The sequence below is a fragment of the Callospermophilus lateralis genome, chromosome 19 (assembly GCF_048772815.1).
Source record: "Callospermophilus lateralis isolate mCalLat2 chromosome 19, mCalLat2.hap1, whole genome shotgun sequence".
In the NCBI taxonomy this organism is placed as follows: domain Eukaryota; kingdom Metazoa; phylum Chordata; class Mammalia; order Rodentia; family Sciuridae; genus Callospermophilus; species Callospermophilus lateralis.
In genome coordinates, this window is record NC_135323.1 from 34,927,688 (window position 1) to 34,950,534 (window position 22,847).

The 22,847-nt window shown below is 49.6% G+C and overlaps 1 protein-coding gene across 1 annotated transcript in view; it reads left to right on the forward strand.

Annotated features, from left to right (window-relative positions):
- The window catches only part of Sdk1 (sidekick cell adhesion molecule 1), an 866,268-nt gene that overhangs the window by 841,955 nt on the left and 1,466 nt on the right, over positions 1–22,847 (forward strand). Inside the window, exons 41-44 of the mRNA XM_076840017.1 lie at positions 134–298; positions 2,176–2,313; positions 5,543–5,663; positions 9,529–9,658. Of these exons, the coding sequence (XP_076696132.1) occupies positions 134–298; positions 2,176–2,313; positions 5,543–5,663; positions 9,529–9,658 (554 nt within the window). The remainder of the gene's footprint in view (positions 1–133; positions 299–2,175; positions 2,314–5,542; positions 5,664–9,528; positions 9,659–22,847) is intronic.

Sequence of the window (22,847 nt, forward strand, 5' to 3'; positions counted from 1 at the left end):
CCTGACACCACATGGGCATCCAGAGCAGGCGGCTTGGGCTGGTTGGCCAGGCCAGCGTGGCATCCGGGTGCCCGGGGTTCATATCTGGGAGAGAAGCAGCCTCACCTCTGCTGTTTTACTGTCCCTCTTACAGATGAAGGCCTGTGGGACATGTTTGTGAAGGACATTCCCCGGAGTGCCACGTCCTACACCGTCAGCCTGGACAAGCTCCGGCAAGGAGTGACCTATGAGTTCCGGGTGGTGGCTGTGAACAAGGCTGGCTATGGGGAGCCCAGCAGCCCCTCCACGGCAGTATCAGGTGGGGACCCCTTCCAGGGAGCCAGAGGGAAGGGAGGAAGAACTGGAACCCCGTATCCATTGATGACAGGAAGAGGGCAGGCCTGAGCTCCTGGTGGCACCCCGCAACTGTGTGGCAAAGGTCTATTTGGTCCATCCATGAAAAACTGATGCGGGTCCCTGCCCACAAAGATGATGGCTGGCTCTGCCTTCCCTGGGACGTGGGCCTCAGCCTCCCCCGTGGGGCATGAGGGAGCATTTCTCTGAGATTCCACTGTGTCCAAATGCTGGCCACAGCTGCCCCCTGGCCCACAGTCGGCCAGTGACATCCTTCAGAGAAGCCAGCCTCTGTCAACATGGGGCCTCATCACATCAGGACCCCCACCATGCCCACAGGGATCCTTCCTGCTGTGAGAACCCCCTGGGCCCCTCTTTCCTGCCTGTGCTGGAGTCAGGCCCACCCTGGCCACTCTGGGTGGCCCTCTGGGGAGTTGTTGGACTTTTTATGAGGAGCATTGAATGCACAGCCTGAAAACCTGCTTATAGCTTTTGGATTCAAAATACTATCATTTCCTAAGAAACCCTGTGGTGTCATGTTATCCAGACTCAAGTCCCCTTGATTCCCAGTATGTGCACAGTCTTCATTCTCCCGGGAGGTAGTTCATGGGAGGTAGATGTGTGGTCTGTGGATGTGGGCAGCTGAGGCAGACCCTGGGCTCTGCCTGTGAGAGGCTCCCTACTTGAGGGCTCTGGAGGCCTGGACCTACTCCCCTGGAGGGGCTGCTGGAGGGCACAAAGTGGGCCCCACAAGAAGCCAGTTCCCATTTTCCTGATCTTAGCAAACAGTGACTCCAAGGAAAGAGGGGTTTCCTTTTCCAAAGCAGATTTTACACAAAACCTTTTCTATTCATTTCTCAAAAACAAATCTAAAACTGGAGCTGGTAATCCAGCTCAGTTTTCCTGAAGGCGATAAATAAATAAAACACAGGGCCAGCCCTTAGGGATGTAGTCCAGCAAAGGCAGCCAAGCTGTAGACAGACAGACAGACGCGCCTAGTGAGGCCCTGTGAGGAAAGGTGAGTGCAGATGTGGGTGAATCCTGAGCTGGGCAGGAGCAGGCTCAAATCTGGAGCTAATAGGGAGCCCCAGAGAATTTGGGGGGACAACTCATTTCCATCTTGGGCAGATCTCTCTGGTGGCAATATAAAGAGTGGATCTGGGACACAGTTGCCTCCGTGCTGGGGAGAGACGATGAGGAACATGTGGGGTAGGGAGGTGGGCTGGTGGGAAAGAAGCCTCACCCAGGAAGGGAAGCAGGGCCTCACCTTAACCCAACTTTTTTTTTTTTTTTTTTTTTTTGGTGCTAGGGATTGAACCCAGAGGTACTTTACTTCTGAGCTACATCCCCAGTTCTTTGTATTTTTTATTTTAAGGCAGGGTCTCACTAAGTTGGTTAGGGCCTCACTAAATTGCTGATGCCAGCCTTGAACTTGCAATCCTCCTGCCTCAGCCTCCTGAGCTGCTGGGATTACAGGTGTGCACACTGCGCCCAGCTAAGCCAACATTTTTAAGCAGGTGACATTAAGAGGAGAGGCATGATGGTAGTTTTGATGGGCAAGGCAAGGACAGAGTTGTCTCAGGTGGGAGGAGCCCTGAGCTGACTCCCTCACTGAAAAGGCAGAAAATTGTAGCAGCTTAGGTCCCAAAGCCTGCTCTGGGGGGAGAGGTGCCTGCTGCCTGAGCGGGTCCCACAGGGAAGGGGTCAGTAGCCCACACTGGACAGTGGTCATGTCTTGTCTGTGATTGGCGTCATCTACAACATCCTCCTCGCCTGGTCTGGCAGGACCGCTGCATCTGAGGTTTCCGTCGCTGTCACTGTGTGTTTGTGTCTTTCCCACAGCCAAAGTGGAAGCCCCGTTCTATGAGGAATGGTGGTTCCTGCTGGTGATGGCTCTCTCCAGCCTGATCATCGTCCTGCTGGTAGTGTTCGCCCTGGTGCTGCACGGACAGAGCAAGAAGTACAAGAACTGTGGCGCAGGTGCAATGTCCCCTCCACCTTCCCCACCCCCAACGTCCCCGGTGCCCCTGAGCTAGGGGGTGACCTCGGGTCTCCTCCTCCGGAGCTGCCATGCCACTGTCCACCTTTCCACTGCATTGGGGCTGTTGCGGACGAGGCAGATGCCGCGGGTCTGCTTTCTGGAGGCAGCAAGTTGAGGCAGGCAATAGCTCCGGACCTGGCCCCCTGCAGATCAGCCATGTATGTGCCTTGGACACGGTGATGGGGGCATTTGGCACTCACTTGGTTCCCAGTGTCACAATTCCCTCCTCTGAGCATTGCTCAGATGCTCTGTGTTTTTAAATGTTTAGAGAGGATGTGAATCAGTATTATAGAGTCCACTATGAGGAGAACAATGGACTGGACATCTCGACTGTTTGGGGTGTCTTGTGGCTGTTACGGAAACGTTCCCCTGGAATAGCCTTCTCCTGGACCTGAGCTGGGGCCTTGTCTTATGTCCCCTGGTCCTGCTTTGAGCCCTCCAAGGGCCATCTCACTGTGACGCCCCCAGCATGTGCTCCCCGCTGGTGCAGGGCATGCACTTTATCAGAGAAGCCAACAAATGGACACAGGGACACAGTAGGCCAGGCCCAGAGGACACCCTGGGTGGCCCCAATCCTGTGGGGGTGGAGCATTGGGAAGAGTACACGTCCTCCAGGGCTTCTCTGGGCAGAGGTTCAGACAGGAGAGTGCAGAGGATGCTCTTCACAGAGGGTGTTCACACAGTGAGAAGCCCGCACACCAAACGCTAAAGACTGGGGCACTTTGTGAGTTTACTCTCCTCAATTTTAAAAAGTTCTCATAATTACTAGTGAGGCCGCTTCTTTGCATCACCAGAAAACGGCTGAGCTTGGTGCCTGTTCCTGTCCCAGCCAGCATCCTCCACACTGTGGCTGAGCCCAAGGAGCTGACGGGCCTCTGACACTCAGACTCCAACTGGACTGGGCCTCTTTCTAAGCCTGGCTCTGTCACTGGAGGTTTCCCATCAGCGGTCCTTCTAGAAGTCCCTGATGAGGTGCTCTTAAAAATAGCCCAACCCGCAGGCCCCTGGGCTGAGGAGCAGGGCCCAGAACATCCTTATCCAGCCATCTGCAGTGTCCATCCTGACTCTGAAGGGGTTAATAGAACTGGGCACCTAGAACACCTTACCATTTGCTTTGGTAAAGTTAAGCAATTCATCCCTCAAAGAAAGGATTTATTTTTTTCTGTATAAATTCACTTCTAACAAGTGTCTGTAAATCAGATTTTATTCCTATGGGATTTACAATGTATGAATGGCATGTCATTTTACTGAGTTAATGCTATTACAGAATCCTATGTGTGGCGCATAGAAAATCTCCCTGCTTTTCACCCTCCTTCTCCATCTGGAAAGCAGACTTAAAAAGACAGATCTGACCTGCAGCTTCTGATACCCAGCCTCACCCTGGAGTATTAATTTAACATCATAATTGAAGCCGAGGAAAAAAGACAAGCTTGTCTCCAGGCCTGTCTACCCTCCCTGCCCAGGAGACACGCAGAACCTAAGCCAAGCCTGCCGGGTGTCTGTCACGCTCCTACCTGTGGGCACTCCCCAAGATGCCACCCGCGGCTGTGTTCCTTTCTGATTCTGGTCCTCTCCTGCCCCCCCCCCCAACCCAAATCTCCACTCACGGGCAAGTTCTTCTCCATGTGCTGCTCTGCACTTGTCCGTTTCTCTGTGGCTCACAGAGCAGCGCGACAGGTAGAGGATGCCAGGGGCCCCGTGGAGAGGAACCTGCCAGGGTTAACACGTAGCTGCCATGCCCTGGTTTGCACACGGGCTCCACCCTAGGGCCAGCAGCGTGGTGGGGGACAGAACAGATGAAGTCTGTGCCTCAGTGCAATGAGGGAAGGCAGAAGGCGATCTAAGGAACAAGCAAACGTCCTCCTGCAAAAGTCCCCCGGGCGGGCTAGGACGGGATGGGGTCTGGAGGGATGCAGGTGTGGGGGGAAGAGGGTGCTCTGGGGACTGAGGAGGGAGCCAGCTGGTTTCACGACATCTGTCTCAGTCCGTTTTCTGTTGTTGATTACACTATACCACAGACTGGGCGAGTTATAAAGAAGAGAGGTTCACTTTGGCTCAGGGTTCTGGTCCAAGGTCCAGAGACATATCTGGTGACAACTGCCTTTTTGGCAGAGTCCCAAGGTGGTACAGGACGTCACATAGTGTGAGACAGGGAGCACACAAGAGACCCGGGGAACCTGACTTTCAGAGCACACTCACTCTCAGATAACTCATTAATCCATCCATCAGATGAATGGATTAATCCACTCATAAGGGCAGACTTAATTCCTTCTTAGAGGTCCCACCTGGCCCCACCTCTTAATATCCCATAATGGGGATTAAATTTCAACAAGAGGCTTAGGGGACACATTATATTCAAACCACGGAAACATTTGCCCCCACCTGGAGGAAGGGGTGAGCAGGCCAGAGGAGGCTGGGGAAGGGACTTCCAGCCCGAGCATTCAGGAGAGCGCGGAGGGGTGACCCTGCCTAGGATCAGGGCCTCGGGGCTGGGGCAGTGATGAAGGGGACAGGCACAGAACAGGCCAAGTTCATGACAGGCATGAGGACCGGGGCTCCCATGGCCAATGAGAAGGGAGGCCATGTGGTTTGGTTTCCTTCACCCGCGTTCATTTCATCTGCTAATATGTTCTGGTGTGTATTAGTAAATTTACTTTTTAAAAAGTATACCGTTGGTTAGCTGATTCAGTGACACACCACCAGCACTGCTGTCCATCTGGGAGCATTTTTCTTACTTAATTAAAAAAATCCTGTGCCCTTTCTTTAGCTACCATACCCATATACATTTCCCTTTAACTTCCTGGCTTTTTTTATATGACTGTGCATTTTTTATTTTGAAATTTATTAAGTATTTAACTTCACTGACTTTAATAAGTTTATACATTCCAAGCACATTTTCATAAAATATTGGCCAGTAAACTGGAATTTTGGCATCAGGCAAAATAAACGCTGAAATGCTAATATTGTCATTTTGCTGCAGCACAGCATTTGATACATAGTGATGCTCCCCAGCTCAGCTGTACCTGCCTCCAGAGCTAAAGCAGTGTGGCTCTGGCTTCTACATCTAGCAGGACCGCAGGCACTCCTGACCTTGACTGTGTGGCTTGGTGTGGTGGCCATGGTTGGCAGGCTAGTAAAGCTGTGCTCACTTTCCTTGTGGGGCTTTAGGTAAGAGCATCTCCAACATGGAGGAATCTGTGACCCTGGATAATGGAGGATTTGCTGCCTTGGAGCTCAACAGTCGCCACCTCAATGTCAAAAGCACCTTCTCCAAGAAAAATGGGACCAGGTAAGGAGGCAATAGGTAGGCCTGGGTCAGCCAGGTCTCGGTGGTGGTCCAGGGCATGCCCACAAATTCCCCCGTGCTGATCCAGAAAGCCGAGCATAACCCCCTAACAGGCATGATTCCAAGACCCCAAGGCACACTGGCTCTGGCAGGGGTAGGGTTGCAGAGGATGAGAGAAGTTTCCAGTGCATTTTCAGGGAAATGAAAAAGGGGTGGGACCTCAGGTGTGGAGGCCCAAGACCTAGGACACCTGAAAGTCACCAGGTTAGCCTTCACCGTCACTTAGTGGAAAACTTGGGTCAGGGGAGTCACACGGGTTGCAGCAGGCTCATGCATGTCCTAGAGGGGAAGTGGTTGTTTTTGTCATTTGATGGATTCCACATTTTCCTGAATTGCAAATGGCCATTTCAGATGTGTGTGGGAAAACAGCAAGAGTGACCTCCCACCATGACCTCTTCCCTCGTATCCTTTTCCCAGTTTGAGCAGGAAGTAAGTTCCCCGGAGATGAGCAGGATAACCTTGACCTACTTGACTTGCAGAGCCTGGTCTTCTGGTCTTGAGAGTCTGGTAGAAAAAAACAAGATACCTGGGGATGTCCTCCTGGAGCAGACTCGCAGGGGTCTTACCCATGCCTGGCAGTATGAGGGGCCTCTTCTTTCTGGGCCTGGCTCCACGGGGATTTGCTTTTATTGCAAAAACATCACATACCATCAGGCAGAGTAAAGGTCGCTATTTCCCTTCACACAGCTGTTTTTCCCTTCTGCAAAGCTCTTGTAGTAAGCATTGCCCACAGGTAGCCTCAGTGGTTCCTGTTCTCTGCCTGTTTGGGACACTCAAATCGCTAGAAGGGTGCTGAGGTCAGAGATAACAGAGGCCCTCAGCTTTTGGAGGAGGCAGGCAGACAGTGGGTCTCCCACCTGCCATTGGCTCTTGGCCAGCACCCTGGAGGCCAGTCCAAGCATGCCAGCCACCATGTTGCTCTCCTCGGGCAGGAAGGGGAGTGAGCGGTGACTCTGGTCACATCTTTCACTCCACTTGTCTACTGAGAGGCAAGCTCACAGAATCGTCACAGAATTATGGAAAAGCAATCACATAATTTCAAGACCAAGAGGGACTCGTCACACAGAATTTTAAAATATTACATGCTCTGCTCCTTTGCTGCAATCTGTCTTCAGGCTCCTAAGAGAGGCTCGTAGCTTTGAAGCACATGGCCCCAGGACAGACAGCAGTCTGGTTTGTTAAGTCCATAGGCTTCCCCCGAAAAAATCATTTTGTGGTGAAGTGGGAGGGTCTCAACCCACAGAGATTTATTTCCCCGAGGGTTCCTGTAACAGGGAGAAGTCAGTCTCGTATTAGTAGAACGAGAGCCTGCAGGTAACTCCAGGGATGCTGTTGGGATGACTGGCTAGCCAGGTCGGAGCTCCCCCGGTTGGTGAGGAAGCCTTGGGCAGAGGGGCACCATTAGCCTCACAGCCAGGAAGTGTCCCAGAAGCTCGGGACTGTGAGGGCCTCTCATGAGCAGACCTGGGTGGGCCCACGGGCCATGGATTTGGGCCACAGAGCATCTCTCTCTCCAGCATGTTGATGTGGCTATCTCTAAGCTCTAAGGCCACATCTCCAAGGTCACATTTTCATATTTCAATTGATGCTTCTTAGCTCAGACAATGCTTGGGCACAGCCTCTGGGTGGTCTGATGGGAGCCCAAGCCCTCAGCCCCGTTGACCTGCAGCTGTGGCATTCCAATGGCACTCACTGGGTTGGCTCAGGCATCCATGTCAACTGGCTCCAGGCAGCGTCCTGGACTTCCTGAAAGGGTCCATGCAAACCATCCTGAAGTTTCTGGAAACCAAGGACAAACTAAAACCAAGACAAAAAAAAAAAATCTGAAGTCCCAAATGCAGCAGAAGGATCCTGGAGGCAGGTCTGCCTGTCCATGGGGCTCCAAAAGGGTGCAGACCCTTGGACAGGTAGGGCTGCTCGGCCTCGGTCCTCCAGCATCAGGTCCAAGGTACCTTTAAGTGTGGCATGATTAGTTCCCGTCTCTTTGTTTATGTTGTGGTGCCCACTTCTTTGTGAGAAGACACCTTAGATTAAAAGATTTACCCAAATGGAACTAGGCACAGTGACATACCTGTGAGTCCTGCTTCTCAGGAGACTGAGGCAGGAGGAACACAAGTTCAAAGCCAGCCTCAGCAACTTAGTGAGATTCTATCCTCAATTAAAAGATAAAAAGGACTGGGTATGGGGCTGGGGCTGTAGCTCAGTGGTAAAGTGCTTGTTTCAAATGTGTGAGGCATTGGGTTCAATCTTCAGCACCACATAAAAATCAATAGAGACACTGTGTGTTCATCTACAACTAAGAAAATGTTTAAAAAAATGAAAAAGGACTGGGTATATAGCACAGTATGAGGGAAAAAATGATTTACCCAAATGGTTATATGACAAATGAAGTCTTTCCAAAAATAAATTATCTTTGAAGTGGAAAGGAAGGAGGCCTTTGGGCCTTCCCTGAGCCTTTTCTGAAAAAAAATGAGACAGAGCCAACCTGAAGGAGGCAGTAGCTATGCATAAAACCAGGGTCCCCGCCCCCCCACGCCTCGTCTACCCTGCGCCTGGCTTCCTGGACAGTGGCTTCTCCTTGCTTGATCACCAGGGTTACTTTAACCTCTGGGGGACAGAGGTCACCCCATCTGCAACCACCACCTGGCCCTGCACTCTGTCCTCCTAACGTGAGAGTCCTGGACATGAGGATACTCCCCTCAAGGACATGGGCAGTACACCCTGCCTGTCTGGCTGGCCACAAGCTAGCGAGTCCCTGAACAGGCCTGGGGCAGTAGGCTATGCTCAGCCCTGCTGCATTTAAAGACGGATCGGTTTGTGCTCTGAGTTTTCTCCCCAAGTGGTGACTTCTCCATCTGTAGAGCAGTCTGGGCTTTTACTCAGTCACAAGATGATAGTCACCAGGAGGTGAGGGCTGAGGCTGTGTTTGTTTTCTATTGCTGGTGACAAATGTAACTGCTTAAACCAACACACATTTACTGCCTCGCAGTTTCTGTGGGGGAGGACTTTGGGCCTGGCTCTGCTGGCCCTCTGCTGGGTTCCCAGGGGCCACAATCCTGGTGTAGTCAGCACGGGGTTCTCTTCTGTAGCCTGGGCTAGGCAATATCTTCTTCCCAACTACTCAGTAGAACGCATTCCAACGGGCCCTGTGACCAAGGGCCCTGGCTTCTTCCTGACATTGGCTGGTGCAAGGCCAGGAAGACTCTCTATTTCCAGTATCATTTAACCTCATGTGGTCCTGAGAGGGGTGGGAGAGACAGCCCTCACCTTTTCCATATTCCATAACCTGATCCCAGCACAACACCCCTCTCCTTCCACGTATTACACTGGTTAGAAGCACATCACAGGCCCTGCCCATACTTGAGGAGACAGATGACCCAGGGGGCAGGGATGGGGACCACCTTAGAACTCTGCCCACCACAGAGGACAAATGCCATAGCAACCTTCCCTCCACCCTGACCCAGCCCAGGATACCCGGGCACCTCCAGCTTGGCAGGTCAGACCATTCCCCATGGCTTCCGTCCCCTGCTCACCACAGCACCAAGCACCTGCTCTGTCTTTGCTCCCAGCCACAGTGTCACCCACTTGAGCATCTTCTGGGACAGAACAGCTCACCCCATGCCCTAGGCCCAGCACAGTCCCTGGGCTGACAGGCACAGGAAGAGAGGCTGCAGAATCACCAGGTGACCACAGTGGTGCACAGGCTGTGGCCTGCCTCCCATTCATGGTCAAGGCCAGCAGCATCTTGGGAGGCCTTGGGGGAGTGTCTTTGCCCAGAAGTAACTTGCCATGTCCACTTTCATCCTAGGTCCCCACCGCGACCAAGCCCTGGTGGCCTGCACTACTCAGATGAGGACATCTGTGACAAGTACAATGGTGCCGTGCTGACAGAGGGCGGGAGCCTCAAGGGGAAGTCAGCAGACGCATCAGAGTCCGAGGTCAGTGTTGCTTCAGGGCAGAGACCACCACTCCCTCCTTTTGTACTAAGCTTCTGCTTCCTGGTGAAGCCCCTCTCCTTCTGTCTCACACCCACCCCTGAGGCAGGCAGAACACAGGACAGAGCCTCACTTTACAGATGAAGAAAGTGCCAGAGCCCGAGTTCAGATGCCCACGCTGTGGCCCATGGGCACCTCCCATACAGCCTGAGCAGAGAAGATGCCTGGACAGATTCTTGGGGGAGCGGGTTCCCTTCTCAGATCCTGGGGTAAGAGATCAGCAAGGCAGGTATCCCCTCCTCCCACTCCTCGGGGGCTTCCCTGTGGAGCAGAGCAGTGTCAGCTGAGAGAGCTCCACCCAACAGGCCCTGTGCTTGGTGTCTGGACACTCTCACAAGCTCCGTCCTAACTAGGCCTGGAGCTTCTTGGCATTGGACCAACCCTGGCGAAGAATGAGGCCCAGCTAGGGTCAGTTACTGCCCAAAGTGGGCTTCAGAGCTGGAGGCCTGCTGCCTTCCATTTGCTTTCAGCATGAGCCTATATTTCCCAGGTTTCCACACATCTTGGTGGTCTCTAGACACAGTGCAGGGGGCTGAGCTGTAGCACTGACAGAAAGTGGAGCCCCTGTTCCTGGCCAGACAGTTGCTTCCGGTTCCTCCCTGGTATTAGCAAATCTCCCCATCCTTCCCGAGAAGTTCCCTCTTCCTGCCTCCTTGTGCAGAACAGTAGTTCTGGGCCAGGTGACAGGGTGGGTCAGCCCAGACTGGAGACACGTTCCGGTCCTCACTGAGCACTTGAAACTAGATGAGCTTCAGCCCTGCCCTGGGCCCTTGGCCCATCTCTGGCCTCCTCCGCTTCTGTCTGGGTACCCAGCACTTCTCAAGAAGAGCCCGTCTCCTGTGTGAGGGTTCCCTGGGGCACAAGGGGACTTCAACCGGGGGGGCTGCTGTGGGGGGCTCTGAGAGGGGCTCCATGTACCCCCAGAGGAGTGCACTGCCTCAGTATCTTAAATTAACCAGCCCAGACAACCAAAACATCAATTAGAGTCTTGAATGAGTCCTACATGCTTTGTTTCAGGTATGCCAAGCCTGGAGAGGGGCGAAAATCAGGGAGCCATTTGCTGCACATACAGCCTGCCCCACCTCTCAGCATTCCTACTCTAAATCAATATTTAATCTAAAATAAGTCTCACCTTCATTTTGACCTGAATTCAGGCCTTATTGAGCCCCAAGGCTCAATAAAATGGCTTCTTTGAAATGGTTTGTATATGAACCCCATTGAGAGGGCAGCAGGTGGGTGCCGGGGAGGCCTGGCTCGCCTTGACTTTGCATGTTCTGTTTACAAAGGATGCTGGTGTGCATCTGCATCATTGCCTTGGGCTTGGCAAACAGCAAGCAGTGGTACAGATGTCCCTAAAGGTGCATTTGTCTAAATTTGAGGGTCTGTTGTGTAAAATCCTACAGAAACTGACCCACCCCACCTCTCCTGCTGAGGACACACAGCTGCTTGTCCCAAAAGCATCATGTGGGGAAGCAGCAGCACAGCCTTCTAGCAGGACTTCCTGGCACCACTAGAAAGGCACACCTGCGGGCACTGCCTCAGTCTGTTCTTAACTCCTGGCCGGACACTCTCTCTAGTGTGGCACTGTGTGTGACGTCAGTAGCTACCACGCCAGCTAAAGTATGTTGGCTGTCACTGTGGAACTGCGAATGGTTCACCCGCTCTGGGTGTGCATTGCCCTGAGGGACTGAGCATGGGCTGCGTTTGACCTCCTACAGCTGGTGCTCACACCAGCCCCATGACGGGGGGTGTCCTCCCTGTTTAGATACTAAGGTCATCCAAAGGTAGGAAGTGGAACTGGGTGCTCACAGATCCTTAGTCTCCAGAGCTCAGCCTAACCCTACCCTTCCATCACCACCCAGCCCAGTGCGGGCAGTGGAGGTGTGTCCTAAAGCACCCAGAACTGGATTCATGGATTCTGAACTGTTTGTGCATCAAGGTATTCTCAGAATGGGCTCATGGAAGCCTTGGGTCTACTTCTCTCAAATGGGTGGGCTGTTTTGAGATTCAAATTCAGCTGATTTTTATGGAGGATTTCTAAATGCACCCAGGCCCTGAACTAGGCTGCACATCATGCATATGCCACACATGCAAATACATACACACCACATACATACACACAGTGCTCACATGCATGCCTAAATATATTATCATACCTAAATACATATGTGCACATATACATGCATGCATACCTAAATACATTACATACCTTCACACACACCTAAAATCACATGTGTGCATATACATATGCATACCTAAATTCACACACATGCACACATATGTGCATGCACATATGCCTACTCACATACTTAAATACTCACTGCACCCATGCATGCCTAGACAAATACCCCCAGAGGAGCACACAGCCTCAGTATCTTACATTTCCCAGCATAGACAACCAAAGCAGCAATTAGAGTCTTGAATGAGTTTAGGTAGCATACATACCTAAACAGAAAAATGAGCATGCAGGTGTGAGCAGGGAGGTGAGTGTGCAGGAAGAGGGAGGGGAAGGAAGAGGGAAGGCATGGGGGAGGGACATGGGATCCACTCTAAATGGAATTCTGCACAGAGGTTGTCATCTCCTTGTAAGCCAGAGGAGGAGCAAGTCCACAAGAGGTCTTGGGATATTCCCAAGGCACACACTAACGACCTGGGCCCAGCAGTGGACTCTAAGTTCCATCTTTCCCACCGCACCTGCCATTCATAACTGAGCTGCTGAGGCACAGTCATGTGGCAGGGGAGGCCAGGGCCCATCAGGGAACTGCCTGCTCCGTTGGCAAGACCTGAGAGGGTTTCCGTATGTTCCACAGATACACCGCCAGGTTCCAAATATCTTTTGGGCATGGGCTCCTTCCAGAAGCCAATGAAAGGGGTAGCCATTCAGAATGTTACCTAGGACTTCCCTGAAGCCTCTCATAGGTCACTTGACCTAAGGTCCCCAAGTCCCAGCTAAAAATACTGGGCCTGAACCACTGGGTAGCTAAAACATGCCCTGCATTTTTGGATAGTCCTTTGCTAAATAATCTTGTTGACCCCACCTTAAACCTTATGAACTTGGGAGATTTGCAGGCACTGAGTATTCAGGAAATCCCAACATAGGGACTGGGACTTCGACCATTCTCAAAGTGCCAGTTCAGATGGCAAAGTTCACTTTGAACCATGTTTTAAATGACTGGATTGAGACATGATCCACAGGCCGCATGGCTCACCATTCATGCAGCTCACCACTTGAAGAGCACAGTTCAGTAGTCTCGGTGTATTCACAGAGTGGAGCAGCCATTCCCACAAACTCTAACATTGTTATAACCCCCAAAGACATCCTGTTCCATTACCAGCCTCTCCCCAACCACAACCACCAAGATCCCACCTTTCCCCAGACCTTGGCACCACTCACCAATTTTCTGCCTCCTTAGATTTGCCTCTGATGGACAATTCTTTTTTTTTTTTTTAATAACTGAAGATATTTAATCTAGAGGGAAAAAAAATACTTGGGAAACACATGATAGCTATTGTTAAATACTTAAAAGGGCAACCACAGGAAGAATGTCTAGATTTACTAATATCAATACCCATGAGTAAATTAATGGACATATTCTCTGACTTGATATGAAGGAAGACTTTTAAAACACGACTGTGGAGGAGTGTTCAGGTAGGGTCAAATGACCAATGATCGGGAGTGTTTCATAAGCAGGAGCAGGTAGGAACTAAGCCACTGTAGGGGGTTTATGGTGTTTTCCAGTTAAAGATATACTATGAGCAGCTTCTGTCCAGTAAATTACTGTTACTCCTCTTGGGCCTGAGTGTTGGTTACTCTAAAGAGGAATTTTGGGAAGGTAATAACTTGGCTTCTCAAATTTAGTCAGACAGAAGCCTTCATGCAGATAATCTTGTGATTCTCCAAACATCCACTCAACAACTGGTCTCAAAAATACCCAGTACTTACTTAGTTTTACCCACTTCACAATATGCTCAATATGAGCAGTTTGATTCCCAAGCCTTGGTCAGGCATGAATATTTCTTGTGAGCCATAGTTTTAGGCTTAAGAGCCTTTGTTGGGGGAGAACCCTCTGCCCACAAGGGACCATGACCATAGAAATCAGTAGAAGGAGAGGGATCTAATGAGTCTTGGGGAGATTTCCTAATACCAATACCCATGAGTATTGGTAAAGGCCTAAAGGTCCCGTCCTGGTACCATCACTGTCTGATGGACATTTCATCTAAATAAATCAGATTGTCTTTTGTGACCAGTTTATGTATTTCAGCATAATGTTTCCATTGAATGGATACACCACATTTTAAAACTAGTTTTATGAAGGTTTGTGACCAGGATCCCCAAGACTACTCCCAACTCCAGTGATTCGCTAGGACTCAACAGGACTCAGCTGTGCTTATGACTGAGAGATATGACAGAGAGAGGACAGAGCACAGTCAACTGCAGGCAGCCCTGGGGGTGCTGTTTAGAGGACTCAGCTCCTAGGCTCACAAATGTGCCAAAACTCCATCCCTGGATTATAGGATTGGTTCACTGTGCCTACACTGTATCTCAAAGTATATTCTAATTTTCCTTCTAATTTCTTCTTTGACATGTTGGTTATTTAGGAGCATATTTTTTTTAAAGAGAGAGAAAGAGAGAGAGATAATTTTTTAATATTTATTTTTTTAGTTTTCGGTGGACACAACATCTTTATTTTATTTTTATGTGGTGCTGAGGATTGAACCCAGAGCCCTGTGCATGCCAGGCGAGCGCGCTACCACTTGAGCCACATCCCAACCCAATATTTTTAATTTTCTTATATTTTAAATTTTCTACTATTGACTCTTTTTTTTTTGTGGGGGTGTGGGTTACTGGGAATTGAACTCAGGGGCACTTGATTATTGAGCCACATCCCCAGCCCTATTTTGTATTCTATTTAGAGACAGGGTCTCACTGAGTTGCTTAGTGTCTCGCTTTTACGGGAGACTGACTTTGAGCTCATGATCCTCCTGCCTCAGCCTCCCAAGCTGCTAGAATTACAGGTGTGTGTCACCATGCCCATCTTCTATTGATTATTTCTAACCATATTTTTAATTCTTTTAAATTTGTTGAATCTTCTTTTACAGTCTAGCATGTAGTCTATGCTGGAGAGTGTTTTGCATTCACTTAGAAGAGTATGTTATTCTACTATATTGGATAGAGAGTTCTGTATGTTTGTTCTAATTGATTTACAGTATTATTTTCTGTTTATTTGATCTTATTTGCCATCTCTTAACGTAGTGAAGTCTCCAACCATAGTTGTTGAATTGCGCTTTTATATCCCCAGTTCTATCAATTTTAATTTCATGTATTTTGATACTCTATGATAAGGAACAAATGTTTATAATTGCTTTTATCTTCTCCATGGATTGACCCTTATATTCACATAGAAGTCTCCTCTTTGACTCCAGTAGTATTTTGTCTTAAGGTCTATTTTGTCTATTAGCATAGCTATTTCAATTATCTTTTGGTTACTATTTACATAGTATATAATTTTTATTCTTTTATTTTCAACCTAATTGTGTCTTTGAATTCAAAATGTGTCTTTTATAGAAAGTATATATTTGAATCATGTTATTTTAATTATTATGCCCATCTCTGCCTTTTAATTGGACTTTTTAATCCATCCACATTTAACGTAATGATAACTTTAGTAGAATTTATGTCTGACATTTTAATGTCCTAAATTCTCTATGTTTTTGATCCTACTTTATTTTTTGTTATGTGGATATTTTCTAATGTGCCACTTTAATTCACTCACTCTTGCTTTTACTACTTTTTAGTTATTTTCATAGTGATTTGCTCCAGAATTATTTTCCACTTCAGATTTATCCTGAATATCAGGATAAATACATGTAGAGAACTATGTTCCCCCTCCCCTTTTTATGATATTATTATATATCGTGTGTCCAAGGAGGTTAGAAAATCAAGAATGTGTTTCATAATCAATACTTTACATAATTACATGTCTTTTAGAGAAGCTGAGAGAGGGAGAGCAAGTGTGTATTTGGAGAGTTTGTCATTCCCACCATTTCTGGTGCTCTTTGGTTCCTCCTGTGTATTCAGCCTGTCCGCAGGGGTCAGTTTCCTACTCTGCTGCCTCCTTTGTGTTGCTGTTGTTCTCTGTGTTACATTTCTATAGGTTTATCGGCCCAGTGGTACAATCATACACATACTATTTTATGCACCACTGCTTTCTAAATCAGAAAAGAGAAGAAATATGTAATTATTCTGTCTTTTATAATTTTCTATGCAATTACCTTTTTTTAAAAAAATTTAGTATGTCTATGTTTGATTTACTGTCCAGTGTCAGTTGCTTTCCAATGAACAACCCTCCTATAGTACTTCTTGCAAGGCAGTCTGCTAGCAATGAATTTTTCTCAGTTTCCATATATCTGGAAAGTCTTTATTTCACCTTCATTTTTGAAAATAGGTTTTCTGGATGTAGAATTCCTGACTGGCAGTTTTCTTTCAGAATTGTGAGCATATTACCCTGTCCTGCTGTCCACCTTATTTTCTGACTGGAAGTCAATTGTAATATTATTTATGTTCCCTTGTATATGAGGAGTCCTGTTCTTTTGCTAATTTCAAGAGTTTCTTGTTCTTCAAAATTTTGACTACGGGGTGCCTGGGGGTAGATCTCTTTGCATCCATCTTGCTTGGAGCTTACTGAGCTCATTGGATAGGCGGATGTCTTTAGATGAAACTTGGGAAACTTGAAATCATTGTACTTTCAGTGTTTTGTTTCCTTGCCTCTTTCTCCTGTCCTTCTGCGCTCTCTTTACAAAGTGTTGGCGTACTTAGCACTCTCGCATTTAGTGCTCTGTTCATTTCTATATTTTTTTTTCTCAGATTGCATAGTCTCCATTTATCTATCTTCAAGTGTTTCCTCTGCTAGCTGAAATCTACTGTTGGGCCCCAATAGTGCATTTTTTTTTATTTCAGTTATTGTATTATTTTAACTCTGCAGGTTTCCGGTTGGACCCTTTTTTATAATTTCTCTCTCTTCATGGATACTCTCCACCTGCTGTGATATGGTCCTCATGTCTTCCCTTGATTCCTTGGATGTAGCTTCCTAGTTCTTTGACCCTCATTGTCACAGACGCTCTGGGAGTCCCTGCCTGGTTAGTCCAACCTTGGGCCCCTCCAGGGCTGGGTCTCCCCCTAAGTGTGCCTTGCATCTTCCTGGGGTCTGTAGCAGGTGATTTGGGATGGCATCTTGTGGCAACTCTAAATGCTGATGTCCATCCCTTGAGGACTGTCATTGGCTTATCTCTGTTAGTCTCCTGGCTGGACCGGCTCCGTGAGGTGCTTCCTCTCAGTGTGCATGCTCTGGTGTCGCTCCTCAGCGGGGTGGCTGTGCAGTCTCCCTGGCCACCAAGGATGACATGGTTTTATTTGGGCTCTCCTTGTTCCCTTTTCTCACCTCCCATGAATGTTCTGCAGGGTCCATCTCCACTGGCATCACACCCAGTGACTCCCCTCTACTCCCCACTAGTTACGTTATTGTGACAGCATCTTGAAGCATAATTACTCCATACACGGATCCAGTTAATGTCCAGCCCTTTGCAGTGGCCAGAGGATGTCAATATCTGAAGCTGGCTCTGTGCAGAGACCCCTTAGACCCAGTGTCTCTCTCCCTGTTGAGCTGCTGGCCGGTTTACAGCTTCAATTGTCACCATGGTGGAGTCACCAGCTCTTACTGCCCCCGCCCCAGTCTCCTCTGTCTTCACCCACGCCCTTAGGCAGGCTCCATTCTCCATTCCTATTTGTTATCTCCCCCACACACTGATGACCCATGTCACTGCACCAGAGAGGGGGTGGGGACAGTGACCCTCTTCTCCCATGACACACCTGGCACACAAGTGGCACTGGTTGAGATGGTTGCCCACAAGGGACTGTGACCATAGAAATCAGTAGATTTCTAGGCTTGCTCCTTCCCATATGGAGTTTCTTCCTACAAACAAGTTAGGTGGGGGCAGCTGGGCCCAGTGCTCTCAGTCTGGCACAGCTGGTGCAGACCCTGCAGCCTAAGAGGGAAGGCTGGCAAGGGGACAGAGCCCAGTCTCCTGGCCACACCTGCCTGGAATAGGGCCTCTTGAACAGGCAGCTGGCTTGGGGAGAGAGGAAGTTGAACAAGAGTTGCTGGCAGCTCGCCCACACTCCATCCAGGCTGGACCGAGTTCCTAGACCAGCAGTTCTGTCTTCCTGGCCACATCTGCCCTACGTAGTTTCTGTCACACTAAGCCGGGAGCGGGATAAAGGGCGGAGAGCAACTGTGACTCAAACACCACTGACTGTCACTATCCTTAGAGATATTTATCAGGTTTTCTTGTATGAATCTTTTCCCATTTGCTATCTGCTCAGGTGGTTGTTTATGAAATAATTTTCACCAGTTATCATTCCCCTGAGGAGAGGGTCCTCAAGCTCCTCATGCCACAGTTCTGGAAGTATCTTTTGCCGTCATGATTGATCATTTCCACACTCTGAGGAGCCTAGAAAGAAAGATGTGCTGAGTGCTGCTGTTTATTTTCCTAATGTAGCATTGACTTCTGGTCGGGTCCTTTAACTCCAAACAGAAACAGAGCTTTAAATGAGGCCCACAGAGAGACAGGAGGAGTCACAGGAAGCAGGCTGAGGGCTGATCAGCAATAGAACCAGCCCCAAAGCTGCGGCCCTCATTTGCATGCAGGACTCTCCACCAGGAGACTGGGGTTTAGATTTCAGGTGGTCATCCTTCCTGCTGGAGGCAGCGTATAGATCCAAACACAACGAACCAACCTCTAGAGACAAAGAGTCATGACACTCTTTGCCTCAGGTTCAAGTCAGTGGCTTCGTGGAGTGTGGACTCAGGTTAAACCCTCAGACAGGGCCCGTGTCCCTACTCCCCCTCTTCTCCAGAGCTCAGGGGATGAGGAGTTAGAAACCTCTCTGGTCTCTGCTGGAAGAATTCTGAGAAGCTAATATTTCACTAAGAAAATAACAGTGTCATGCTTTTCTCCCAGGGCATTTTAAAACCATTTTCAAAAATATTGTCAAAGTGGAAATTCTATGAGCAAGCTCGCAGGTGCACAGGACCAGCCTGGTCACATGACATGCTCTGGGGCTCTTTCTGTTGCTCTGGTTAGAAATGAGAGGATTTGTCACCTTTCCTCACACGGCTGCTTGTGAATGTTATCAGGATGGCTGTTGGAATCACATGTGAAAACTGATTTTGAAATCCAAAGAAACCGTTTTCAAAATCCCTCCAGCTCCGGCCAACTTAGACCAGCCTCTTGTACCTGGTGAACTCCCTAAGTGGTTGCCAGAGTAGAACCCCAAGGACTGAGAAGGTCTCGGAGGTGCTGCCAGGCTCTGTGTACCCTTGGGGACTCTCACAGTCAGTTGGACACTGCGTCCAATCACAGTTCGTTCTCCTGTGGTTTCCTGGGAAACCAACACACACTGCAACTTCACATCACACAGGAAACTTTGAAAAAAAAGAAAAAGGCCCTGCAGCATTTCCTCTTTGTCAATAATTTTCACTCACTAAAATACATCCCCATTAAAAAATAATAATGTCATATAAACAATAAACAGAGCCAGTGACAGGAGGAGGGATGGCATTTTAATGCTGTCTTTTATCGGGGACACAACAGCACAGTCTGAGCAGGAGCCAAAAGCTCTGCTGACATCTCCTTGTCACTTAACCCTGGGGACCTTCTCCTGACTCTTCCCTATGAAGAGCAAGAAGCCTCTCCTCTGAGTTCCTTTCCACATGCTGGTTTTGATGCCAGACCCTGGGAACTTTGACTCAATGACAAGAGAAATGAAACCAAGTCCCACAAATACAAACATGCAGACAAATCCTTTACTAGAGCCTCCACGGAAGTGAAACCCAGCTCCCACATCAAAGTGTCAGGTCGGCTCCCTGGAACTGAAGAAAGGAGACAGGTTCATCATCTGCTAGCAGGTGGTGCTGAGGAACATGGCCCTGAGGAGCCATGTTGTGACAGCCCCTGGCTGAAAAAAGTGATGTGCCTGGCACTGTCTCACACATTTGGTACTTGAAGTAAGGCAGGACCTACCTGTGGCTGTCAGGTATGAGCCAAGGCCCAGGGGTGCACTTGTCCTTTGGTCCTACTGTCTCAGTTTTGCTCTCTCAGATGGATTTTGGAATCCCTTGCCTGAGTGAGTCCATGGGCGAGACCTGCGCCAGGCTCCAACCTCCAGCTTTGTCCTCACACCAAGAGCCTCTCCCTCCCAGATGCCCTATGGAAACCCAGAGGCCCAAGTCTGCCTGGCTCAGCCTCTGTTACGTGCCCACCCAGGATCCAGCTACTGTCCTGAGAGGCAAGAGCTTTTCATCCCAGGGGATGGGGAAGGATGGCTTCCTTCCAAGAACAGGTCAAGGCCGATAACAATGCTGGACATCCTGTGTGCTGGACAGCCACCTCCAGTACGTGTCTCCTGCCAAGACACCTTCTTAGCAGCCACATTTATCACAGACCCCTCTTCTGGCACCATAGCATGTTTAGACCTTTGGTTGGTGCCGTGCAACATGATGCATATAAGAAGTCTTCAATAAAAGGCATTTTATTAATCACGGAAACAGGAACCTGTGTGGAACAGGGTATGTTCGTCCTCTAAGTGGGTCTCAATGATGTACTCTTGTTAACCCAGGCTCCTGGGAGGATGCAGTGGCCCATTCCAGGTCCCACCTGCTTCCCCTACAGCACAGGAGGAGGGGTGGGCAAGAGCACCAGGAGGGCAGAGGGAAGCCCCAGGTGGATGAGTGACAGGTTTACTGAAGCAGAATTAATGGCTCATGTTCCCACTGAGCGCCATGGTTCCTCCATCACTAGGAGACTTGATCTGAGATACACCCACAGAGAGGGTGTCTGTCTACCTTTTATTGGACAAGTAAATGTCCCCTACCTGTTCCTAGCAAGGCTTCATTCCTGCTGACTTTGAGATACCCTCAGTGTGGCCTGGCCAGTGTGACCTGAGGTCACTTGAATTTGTCAATCTCGATTCTTTCAGACAAAACGAGGAACCTGTATCCAGTCACTGCCTCTCCCCTTCCCTCCAGCCTCCTCGTGGTAGCGGGTGGAAGAGGGAGGCCGTGGGGCACTGAAGATGTGGCCTGCAGGGGTAATAACCAGTTGTAACGTCCATCCTCAGATGACCATGACTTTAACCCTAGTGTGCAAAACATGGAACAAAATTGCCATCGCCCATGCCTAACTTTTCTGTGAGTTTCTCATGAGAACAGTGATGTCATTAAGGCCTTTCCAACACCTCTCTCTCCCCTAAGCTTCAGGAAATTCAGAATTGAAGTTGGCTTCTGAAGATGGGGCAACTCAATTCAGGGCTGACAATGTGGAGTCCTTATGCTTCTGTGGGGTGATCGGTTCCCTCTTCTCCAGTCTTAATGTCCACAGAACCTTCTCAACTACCTGGAGTCTTCTAGAAAACAGATGGAAAGTGCATCTAGACAGCAGCCACAGTGTAGGTCCTTGATCTCCTACTGGGAAGGCCAAACATACTTGGTAACTGGGAAGGCCAAACATACTTGGACGAGGACCTACCCTGTGTTCAGTGACACCCAGCACAGTGAACAGGCACTGCGCCATCACACACACCCATATTTCCTCAACAAGAGTTCAGGATCAACTGCCCACATCAGTTCAGCTCTGCAGCAGCTGTCTTCAGGCAGGGCAGCCTTCCACCAGATGAGTTTTAAAAGTTTTGGATTTCAGAGCACTGTGGGCTTGGGGTTGTGAGGTAGCATGAGGGAGTTGGGGTCGGTTGAGCTGGTGGGAAGGAGATGTCAGGAGCTGGGAGTAAGTTCCTGTCCACGGAGGCACAAAACCCTTGGCTTAGGCACTCAGGCGTGGACTCCTATTTGGCTGGACTCTCTGAGCCTCATTGTTCATCCGTGAAATGGGATTAACTGCACAGCTCAGGCCAGCGGGCAGTTGTAGATTCTACAAGTGGATTAATCTGGTATGTGATAAGTGGTCACGAAAAAGGAACCGCTGCACTGTTTGTCGTCAGGATTAGATTACAGAGAAGCTGGTGCGCTCAGCATCCCGGGATGCAGTGTCAGGCTGTGTTATAGGAGCTTTAACAAGTAAGAAGCAGATGAAGCAAAGTACAGCTGCACTCAGCTGCCACTTGACGGGCTGTTTGCATTCAGTGTCCCAGTTCTGCAGCTTGCTTCATGTGAATATCCTACTTAGAGCCCCAAATTCAGTCTGTATCTGAACATTCTGGGACACTCGGGCTCCACCCTGTGTGACCGAGGGATTCCTGTGTGGTCCGGGTCAGCAGCAGCAATGGCGCTCACAACACTCAGATGTTATATTCCCCCGAGTCTCAGCGTGGACTCCAGTGGGATGTGCCAAGTGGGAAACAGCAGCTGCGCCTCCCCCACCCACCCCAGCTGCAAGGATGCAGGGCCTACCCCCGAGGAGAGCTGGGTTAGCGCTTCTCCTTTTAAGAGTATTTACAGTCTGGAGGAGGCTCTGAGACTAGGGCACAACCTCCCCAGCCTCACACCCTTGGAATGCCACCACTGGCCAGCAGCTCCCAGCCTCGCACTTACCAGAATCTTCTGGGAGCTTCTCAAACATAAGCATCCCAGACCTCCAGGGCCCTGAGTCCCACCCAGGAATCTGCTCTCTTAGGGCTGCACTGACTATTCTGAGACAGCCTGGGTTTGCTCGCTCATTCCAAGTCTACTGGGGAGAGACAACGGGCAGATGTGACTGGCCCCTTGAGAGGTCAGGTCTAGAGCACAGAGTGGAGGTGTTGGGAGCCTAAGGAACAGGGCAAGACAGCACATGTCCCAAAGCCAGGGTCCCCACATCCTGTCAGGACCTTGAAGAAGAAACTCTACCCTTCTCCCTTATTGAGCTTGAAAGGCTGGTCACCATGGGGACAGAACCAGAACCATGTGGGCATGTCTAGGTGTGGGTGGCCTCCTATACTGGAGACATGAGGGGCCTGCGGGGTCCCCAGGGTCTTAGAGCCCAGATGGGTCTGGTGGGCTCTGGCCCCTCCACATAGCTCCCCGAGGGGCTCAGGAAGCTCTCAGGACCCCTGGAGAGAGGCCTAGGAGGGGACAGTGTCTGG